A 10,051-nucleotide genomic window follows, 5' to 3' on the forward strand; every position below is an offset into this window, starting at 1 on the left:
CCTTACTCATCCATGCCAACCGGTATTTAGATGATCACTTGAAATGCCACTTTACTCTTGGTCTGAAATGCAGGCCCCCATAAACCCAGCACATCAGCAGTAACTGCACTGTGATACTTACAGGTTGCTGGTCTCTGAGCTGTGGTGATAGTTTGCAACAGTTCAAAAACGAAAGGAACAATGCTATATTGTCTGAAAGCAATCTGTCCAACTTCTCAAAGGGAACACAGCTCTCTTTTTCTTAACATCTACTTCTCACTTTGCTAACGCCGGCCAATTTGAGACCAAAGGAGGGTCGGCCTTGTTGTTTAATCGTCTTTGTTTGCATTGTCACTGGTCAGTTCAAGAGAATGGCCTTAGTGCCTCATTCCAAGCCTCCCTTCCTTCCTCTTGGAGGCGCTCTCGTTCCGGGATCTCTTGTCCTTTTTGACGCAGAAGTATTTGGTGATGGTTTTCCGGCATTGTTCACACTTGACGGCGCAACACCAGTGGAATTTGCAGTTGCAGCTGCTCATCATCTGGGCTCGCCTCTCGCCCACGGCCAGGCCACAGTCCCCGCACAGCCTCTTGCAGCTTCGCTTCTCCCACTTGCTGAGCAGCTTCCCCTTCCTCACGCACTCCCTGCCTTCCGTTCCCTGCAGCCCCAGGGTCTTGTTCTCCAGGCAGTAGTCAGGCGAGTCCTCCAGGTGCACCAGCTCCTTCTTGGAGATGGAGCTGAAGGTCTCGGCGATCGCCCCTCTGCTGGCCGCGCTGTTGCCTGCTCCTTTCAGCAGGTCAATCTTCAGCGCCTTGTGATACTTCTCCTTCAGGTAGTTGCCCACCTCTCGGAATTCAGGGAGCTGCAACCAACAGGTCTGTGTCGTACAGCTCCCAGACACGCCGTGACACTTACAGGTTCGCTTCATTGTGCCTTTGACTGCCTGAGCAACAAAAATGTTACATTTTACCCTCTGCTCAGTAAATGCATTTTATGGATATTTTAGAAACAGGGCCGTGATATTATTGCTAGACGATTAAACCAGAGAACCGTGTCATGTTCTGGGGACCTAGGTCCGAATCTCGCAGATGTTCGAAACACGCCACAGCAAATGGTGGAAGTTGAATTAAATGAGAATTTGGAATTAAGAATCTAATGGTGACCATGAAACCATTATCGATTATGGAAAAAAAATCCATCTGGTTCACTAATGCCTCTGAGGGAAGGAAAGCTGCCATCTTTACCTGGTCCGGCCTACATGTGACTCCAGACCCACAGCAATGTGGTTGACTCTTAACTGCCCTCTGGGCAATTAGGGATGGGCAAGATCTTATCTTTTGATCAGATTTTTAAATATGCGTTTATATAGCACATTTCATTACCTCAGTACATCTTACAGCCACTGAAGTGTTTTAAAAATGTAAACCATTATTAGAATTGTTCTTGTAATTTTATGCACTATCACTGTCAAGGCTACCGGTTACTGCCCGTCTCTAATTGCCCTTGACTTGAGAGTGGTAAGAACCACCAACCTTACTGTAGGTCTGGAGTGACCTGTAGGCCAGACCGGGTAAAGATGACAGATTTCCTTTCCAAAGGGCATGTCAAACTAGATGGGTTTTTAAGATAATAAATTATTGTTTCTGGGTCATCATTACTGAGACACTGTGATGTTGGTACTTTTGATTAGGTTGATTCCAGGTTAACAGCTAGACAAGACAAGCATATTTCAACTCTCACTTCAGATGTCGTAGTAAGTACTTAGTCCAGTTAAAGAGAAGGATTTGACAGAATATTTGAAATTTTAGCATTATTAATCCAGACCTTTTCTCCAAATTTAAATGATATTTCAGTTCATCAGGAGTTATTACCAGTTAGAACAGAACTGGAAAATGTAACTATCATTCATAGAAACATTAATGTTTTTATTATATCATGAAGTTGAATACTACTAATATCCTCAGATGAGTGCAGAACTAAAATAAAGATTCAAGTGCTATTCAAAAGCTGTTTGGATTTTTTTCAGACTTTTTGTTAGCAGTTGACGGTGGATTCTTATTTTTGATTAGCAATTTGCTATCAAATGTAAGCCAGGTGTTGGTATTGAGACAGGCACAGGATGTAAACTTTAATGAGCAAACTATGAATCAAATGTGGACATTTTCACATCTACTAGCAAAATACTTCCTGATCATGATCCATTGTACACACAAAAAATGACTGATTACAATTTTTCAGAGAAAAATTAACAAGAAATTGTTAATCCTATTTGCTCATGGGATGCAGGTGTCACTTGAATTTGATATTCATCCCTAATTCTCTTTGAGAAAGTGGTAGTGAGCTGTCTTCTTGAACTATGCAGTTTATGTGGTGTAAGTACACTCACAGTGCTTTTTGGAGGGGAATTCCAGGCTTTTCACCGAGCAATGTGAAAGACCAGTGTTATAGTTCCAAGTCAGATGTTGTGTCACTTGGAGGGAAATTTGCAGGTGTTGTGTGTTCATATATATCTGCTAACCTTGGTCCTTCTAGCTGGTGGAGGTCATGGGTGTGGAGGGTGCTGACAGAGAAGCCTTGGTGAGTTAATGTAGTACATATTGTAGGTGATACCCATCACTGCCCTTCTATATTAGTGGTGGAGCAATGCAATGGGAGCTTACTGAATATATGTGAGGGAAGGATGAGGATGGGAAGAGATCGGGGACTTGTTAATGTAAACAGGTAGGAAAACACCCTTCTTCAATACAATGAATAATTTGAAATACTGATCTACTCAGTCCAACCTAATGCTGCATGTGTCTGAAGCAAATGTACTTTGATTAACTAATACGTTTAGATAATAGTTGGAAAGTGAAAACTTGGCTAAATACTAAAATTGGATAAATGCTGTTCCAATAAATGTTATATAAGGCTAGCTGGATAAACTGACAGCCACGCAATGCACAGATCAAATGCAATTGTTTAGAATTTAGGTTCTTTTTTGTATTGCTGTCAATTAATTCATCGCAATCACTGGCACACTAGTTGTTGTTCTATAATTCCAAAGGTTGGACATCAAGCTCAAATACTCAGCATTTTAAGGAAAGAAATGCATGTACAGATTGCAACATCATTTAGTTTTGCATTGATGAATTGGCAGATACATAGACCACTCTCAAGGCTAATTATAAACAAAGATTATTATGCTGTTGATAATTCTTGCCTTGCACTCATCAGGACAGACTCACAAGAATACCTAATCTTAAGAGGAACAACAACATATGAGGCATGAGAAAATGATGCTGATTGATTGACAAGTTGATTCTATGTGGTCAAGGTGTTACCCTGTGGAATGCAGGAAATGGCTGTCCCCCAAACCATTTGTTTAGTTGAGAGAGGTGCAGTTTATTTCTGCTTGCAAAGGACAGGGCCCTGCATAGGAATATTGCAGAATCACAGAATTATTACCATGTAAAAGGAGGCCATTTGGCACTTCATGCCTGCACCCATTCTCTGAATAAGCCATTCTCCACCATTGTCCATCCTTCTCCCAGTTACCTTGCATGTTGTTCATCTTCAAATCTCAGGCCGAGTGCATTTTGAATGCATCAATTGAACATGCCTTCACCACAGTCTCAGGCAAAGCCTTCCAGCCCCTAACTATTTGCTGCGTGAAAAAGTTTTTCTTTTCACATCACTTTTGCTTCTTTTAAATTAATTTATTTAAATCCGTTTAAATCTGTGCCCGCTGGTTATCGGACATTGGCGACTTCTAGCATGTGGAAGTGAGGCAACATTTAACGGAGCCAACCTTGAACTGCTTGTTTGGTGGTGTAACATTTTTACGACCCTCTGTGTGATTTTGTTCCTACCTGTGATTTTAAGACTGTGTTTATGCGGCAGGGGGCAGGGATGGTGGGAGTGAAGATGCGTGAATTTTACCTTCCTGCCGGCCTCATTGTTGTGCAGATTCATGGCAGCTCTGGCGTCCTGGCCGGTCTCCAGTGCATCGACAAACTGTTTGGAAATCGTCTCACCGAAGCCCACGTTGTCACTGCAGCCTCCCCACAGCCAGCCCGGTCCTCCTGCATCAAGCACACGGTTATTACCACCATTAGTGCTGCCCGAACACAGCTTCTCCCTTGACCCATGCCAAATATTGGTGGCCAACACTTACCTGGTTGCCCATTCCGTGAATCATCGCAGCCGCAGTTGTCGAAATCGCCCAGACTGCAGTTTCTGGTCAGTGTGTACATTACACCAGCTGAGCTGATAGCATGGACAAAAGCAGCTTCTCGGTTTGCTGGCAGAGGACAGAGGAATTCTCTCGTTATAATTCACTTATTGCCCCACAGAGAACAGCAATGTGCTGCCACAGAGGCTTAAAATGCAACACAGGGATGTGTATTGGTCTGTAGGCCATGGTGAGATGGGAACTCAGTATTGGGAGATGAGGAAAGGGATTTGGAGTAAAAGTGGGCAGCTGTAGAATGGGAGGGTGGTGAAAACAAATGGACCTCAATGAAAATGGTGAAGGAGATCCACACAACCAAGGGAAGGATGTAAAGAGGGGTCAGTGACTTCTATATAAGAGGCTTCTCTACAGATAAACTGAAAGAAACAGAGTGTCTTTTTGAGACTAAAAAGTCCAACAAATTGGAAAATAAACAAAGAGAGAAACTTTATGGAGAAAAATATCAAGAGAAATAGCTCAATTTAAGACACAAATTAGCCATGATTTAACTGATTGGCAGGAGTCTTGAGGGGCTGACTGGCTCTAAGTGGAGGCACATAAGGACACAGAGAAGGGAGAAAGTGATATTCATGTACAGAGGGGAGAGATAGATCAAGACAGACATTTAGAGGAAGGGGCAGACTTACAGCTTGAGGACAAGGGGCAGAGTTGGACAATAGATTCTACACTATTATACAACAGGCACAGAGAGAGAGAGAGAGCTACATGGTGGGTGTAAAGAGTGTAAAGGAGACATAGAAAGAAAAACAGTTTGAAATTTAAAAAAAAAGCGCCCAAAGAATACTGGAAACTTTCTACTATCTAAAATCACTGCCAAACTTTGGAGTACAAATACAATGCAGATATATTGGAGGCAGAAGCAGAAATCCTATTTGATTGGAGGAGAAGTTACTTTGTAGAACACAATCTCCAGTGCTCTCTCTTTACTCTACTCAGTGTTTGCAGCTTGATTTATACCAGATATCTACCACCTGCAGTCTTGGGTTTCCCAGTGCAAGTGTTCATGGTTTGCTTCTGGACTCTGTGCTGTTGTGTTTAATGATAGGACGATAAAGGAGACATGAGGAAAACCTATTTTCATCTGGAGGATGGCGGGTGTCTGGAATTTGCTGCCCAGTTTTGGTGGTGAGGGCAGAAACCTTCAACTCATTCAATAAAGGGAGGAGGTGTCTTGTGGAAATGTCACTGGTCTAGTCATCCTGAACCCCCACCTGAGGTTCTAGGAGCATGGGTTCAAATCTCACCATGGCTGATGGTATCACTTGAATTCAGCAAACAGCTAGTTTAAAAACCCATTCAGTTTCAGAAAGCAGAATGTTTGTTTTCTTCCCACAGCAGACTCTTAATTGACCAGAATTAGGGATAATAAATGCTGGCCCAGCCTGTAACACCCACAGCGCAAGAAGCAATGGAAAGATCTAAGTATAACCTGCAGAGCCATGGACCAGCTGCTAGGAATGAGAGGCAAATAGGCTGAATGGCCTCTTTCTATATTTCTAAGGTTCTGCTCATGCTCTCTAAATGGAGTGTCTGGTAATTGTAGACCAGTGTGGACATGTTTTTTAATTCATTCATGCATAGAGGGCATTAGTGGTTAGGCAGCATTTATTGCCCATCCTTAATCAGAGGGAAGTTAAGAGTCAATCACATTGCTGTGGGTCTGGAGTCACATGTAGGCCAGACCAGGTAAGGAAGGCACTATCCTTCCCAAAAAAACATTAGTGAACCAGATGGGCTTTTTCCTGACAATGGATTCATTGTCATTATTAGACTCTAATTCCAGAATTTTATGTTGTTATTGAATTCAAATTCCACCATCTGCCATGGTAAAATTCAAACCCAGCTTCCCCGAACATTACCTGGGTCTCTGGATTAATACCACTAGGCTATTGCCTCCCCAGGACATGTCTGGAGGTGTAGTGAATGGGTGTGTGCACGGACAGTGAGTAATCACCACCACTGGTTGGATGTACCCTGACAATGCTAACAGTGCTGCCATGGGGTTGAAGGAGGTCTCTACCACCATCCCTCCCAGGGCCCTCTCTTACCGCTCCGCAGGCCGCTATGTGTGGACAACTGCAGCGCTCTCTCTGGGCAGTTCCAGCGATCCCACGCAAATTGATGCTTACATTCTTCAATGCCACTCTGGGCACCAGCTGCCACACTGCCAGAGTAGATCAGGTAGGCCTGGGGCAAGGAAACAGTTCATCAGAGACTGGGTAACAACCACCTCACCACCAGCTCCCTACAACAGGAGAGAACCAGCAAACTCAGGAGCAGGGATGAAACCAAGCACTCAGTAACCATCAGCCTGGACTCAATCCTAACATGAAACCAGAAACGTGGGATGCTGGAATGAACAGAGAAAAATGTGTAGGAGCTCAGCAGTGTGTGTCTGTGAAAAAGAGAGAGAAACAGAGCGAATATTTTGACTTCATAATACAAAACTCTTAAAACTTAACTGTTCTGATCTCCCACAGACACTGTAGACGTGCAGTTCTTTATGTGTTCATGGGTGGCACAGTGGAACAGTGGCTAGCAATGCTGCCTCACAGTACCAAGGACCCAGGTTCAATTCCATCCCTCAGCTGACTGCCTGTATGGAGTTTGCACATTCTCCATGGATCTGCATGGGTTTCCTCTGGGTGCTCTGGTTTCCTCCCATGCTCCAAAGATGTGCAGGTTAGGTGGATTGCCATGGGGAAATACAGGGGTAGGGTACTGGGTGATTCTGGGTGGACCTGATGGGCTGAAATGCCTGATTCCACACTGCAGGGATTCTATCATTCTAATCTTTTGGGGAGGAATGTGGATACTGCAGCATGACTATTGTCCTGTGAGCAGGATATGGACACCAAATGAAGTTCAAATGTTTTAAAATCTATAAAATTCTAACAGCACTAGACAGAGTAAACACAGAAATGATGTTGCCGATGACTGGAATGTCAAGAACCAGGGCTCACAGTCTAATGAGATGTAGTAGGCAATTTCAGACTGAGCTGAGGAGAAATTTCTTCACCCAGAGAGTGGGGAGCCTGTGGAATTCACTACTAGAGAAAGCATTTGAGGCCAAATCATTGAATGTTTTCAAACAAGGAGATAGATATAGCTCTCAGGGCTAAAGCGATCAAAGGCTATGGGTAGAAAGCAGGAACAGGGGACTGAGTTGGATGATCAGCCATGAATATATTGAATGGTGCAGCAGGTTCAAAGGGCCGAATGGCCTACTTCTGCTCCTATTTTCTGTAACAAAAACAAATAGCTGGAGAAGCTCAGCAGGTCTGTCAGCATCTACGGAGACAGAAAGTAGAGTTAACGTTTCGGGTTCAGTGAACACTGTTTGAATGTCGCTCTGATTCCCTTTCAGTTCAGAGAGCAAATACCCTCTCTGTCAGCCCCTGCTCTCTGTCAGGAGGACACACTCCCACTGTCTCCTGGAGCAGGAGGGATGGCGGGGGCAGAGGCATCTGTCCATCGGGACAATGATAAACCTCAACCTACATCCAGTAAAGTGGGAGATTCCTGGGTCTCCCAGAAATAGATGCAGAATAAGAATCGAGTTCCGGCCCCGAGACGGGGAACAGTGGGTTTTGCAAGCGAAAATGGAGACTTTAAACTACGTTTCTCACCACATCCCGCGCCAAACTGAAATCAGTCCAGATATCCTTGTCATCTGACCAGCTTTTAATTGAAGACCACCGACGTAGTGCAGAAAATCCCCGTTCCCTCTGATTTCTCTCCACAGGTGCTGCCAGACCTTCTGAGCTTCTCCAGCAATTTCTGTTTTTACCCACATTAGCCCTACTTTCCGGCACCAGGCCAACAACTTCCTCTTTCTCTCTCTCTCCACAGACCACTGAGTTTCTCCAGCACTTTCTGCTTTTTATTCCGGATTACCAGCCTCCGCAGTATTGAGCTTTGGTTCCAGTTTCCCTAGTTACCTTTTTAATTCTTTACACATGTTGACATTTCCAAAATGCGCAGCGTTTTAGTATTTTAACTTTGCGCATCTCAGTGTTTGCATCTCGTTCATAAAGACTCATTACTTCCCCGTTATGTCAGACTATCTTTCGTCTTCCACCAGACACCACATTTCCACATCTCTCTCACATCCCCTTTTCGGTATATAATCCTCTCACTTCAATATTATTTCGTCCTGGAGCCGTTCTACATTGGAGAATTCTGCAAACTTACAGCCCTCTGGATGAAGAAATTCTTCCTCATCTCAATCCTGAAAGGTTTCCCCCATATTCTGAATCAATGATCCTATATTCTAGTTTCTTCCAGCCAGGGGAGACTTCCCAACATCTACCCAGTCCACCTTTACTACAAAACTCTGTTCCAGTGGGACCGCCGCTCGTTCTGCCTGTAGATCTCTCCAGTTCTAGTCTCTGAAATTCAGGGTGTTGGACTTTATCGTTTAAATCCAACCGGGGGAGGGGGGACACTGAGAATCGGGGAAGGGAAGTGAGGGGGGTAGTGATTTGGTGGTGGAGAACTGGAAGTTTACAAGTTTAAAACAAATCTCAGCAGCGAGATCCTGATTATTTTATCTGCCGCAGTCTACAGGTTGCTAACTGGAATTTTTCAGTCCCTAGTCAGCCTCACAATTAGGAAAACAGTTCGCCATGTGATTCCAAACGATCCCGTCCCTTAAAAACGTAATTCAACCCGAGTCAGTAACAGGAGCTAGCGTCAAGAAAGTGGCGAGATGGTCTTAAAATCTCCAACATTATTACTGCAGACCCTAAAAATACACACACACATACATACACATACAGACACAGAGACACAAGCACACTCACATACAGAGACACACACATGTATACACACAGACACACACACACACATACAAAGACACACACGTATACACACAGACATAGACACACACACACATACAAACACACACAGACACACAGCCACACACACGGAGACAGACACACACACACATACAGAAGGAGATATAGGAGAGTCCCCTCCCTTAAAATAGCCTCTGAATCTTAAAGCATTTACCAGGAACACAAGCCTAAACCCATGCCATTATCATTTATCAATGGGAGGATGATCAAAATAAAAAAATGCACTTTCTTACCTTGGGACCGGTCATGAGGAAATTATTCACTGACCTGGAACAAGAAGAGTCAAAAGCTTAAGTTGTAGAAAACTGCCAAGTTTGTCCTTCGAAAATATATGGGATTTTTTTTGTGTGTGAGGGGTGGGGTGGGGGGGGGACCTTCTTAAATCCCTCCAAGGGCCTCAGATAAGATGATATCCCCAGCTCAGTCCCCCACTCAGTGCTGGTCTGAGCATTTAAGGCGATAAAGCTTTGATGCGGCCCATCCTGTTATGGAGAGGGACAGGAGTGGGGGAAAGGGCGGGGTGGGTGGGGAAGCTCCCAGTCATTTTTGCAGGAACAGGCCGCAGAGCAGGCGACGGGGAAGGAAGCCAGAGGTAGGTTGGATGGAGAGAAACGCAGGGTCTTCCCAAAGGCTTCACTTACCACGGGTGGCACAGCTTGAGGTAGATGTTGAGGATAAAGAGTGAGGGCAGCCAGACCTGGGAAACGATCATCCCGAGAATCCCAGCAAGGACAGTGATCAGAGCTGAATGGCAATAAAGGGGGAGCGCTGGCGGGTTCCTCTCTGAAGGACAGGGCTCACTGAAGACCGATCCTGTTGTGTAAGGTTAACACGTGTGAAGGAGTGATGTGAATTGAAGACTTCTCTCATCCCAGCATCAGATTAGCTACTTAATTACGGATCTTCCTTCTCTACCAAGGCTCAGCCAATCAGAACTGAAGTGGGATGGTTGGAGGGTTGGGGTGGGGGTGCGGGGGGGGG

General features: G+C 44.6%; 1 protein-coding gene across 1 annotated transcript; it reads right to left on the minus strand.

Moving 5' to 3' along the window:
* Window positions 1–356: 356 nt before the first annotated feature.
* wnt8b (wingless-type MMTV integration site family, member 8b) lies at window positions 357–9,782 on the minus strand. Its single transcript, XM_048616353.1, has 6 exons — window positions 9,712–9,782; window positions 9,304–9,337; window positions 6,260–6,398; window positions 4,134–4,259; window positions 3,899–4,041; window positions 357–920 (listed from the first exon to the last, which is right to left on the minus strand). The coding sequence occupies exons 1-6, from the start codon at window positions 9,780–9,782 to the stop codon at window positions 357–359; spliced, it is 1,077 nt and encodes a 358-aa protein (XP_048472310.1).
* Between the last annotated feature and the right edge of the window lie 269 nt (window positions 9,783–10,051).

The sequence above is a fragment of the Rhincodon typus genome, chromosome 34 (genome assembly GCF_021869965.1).
Source record: "Rhincodon typus isolate 14 chromosome 34, sRhiTyp1.1, whole genome shotgun sequence".
NCBI lineage: Eukaryota > Metazoa > Chordata > Chondrichthyes > Orectolobiformes > Rhincodontidae > Rhincodon > Rhincodon typus.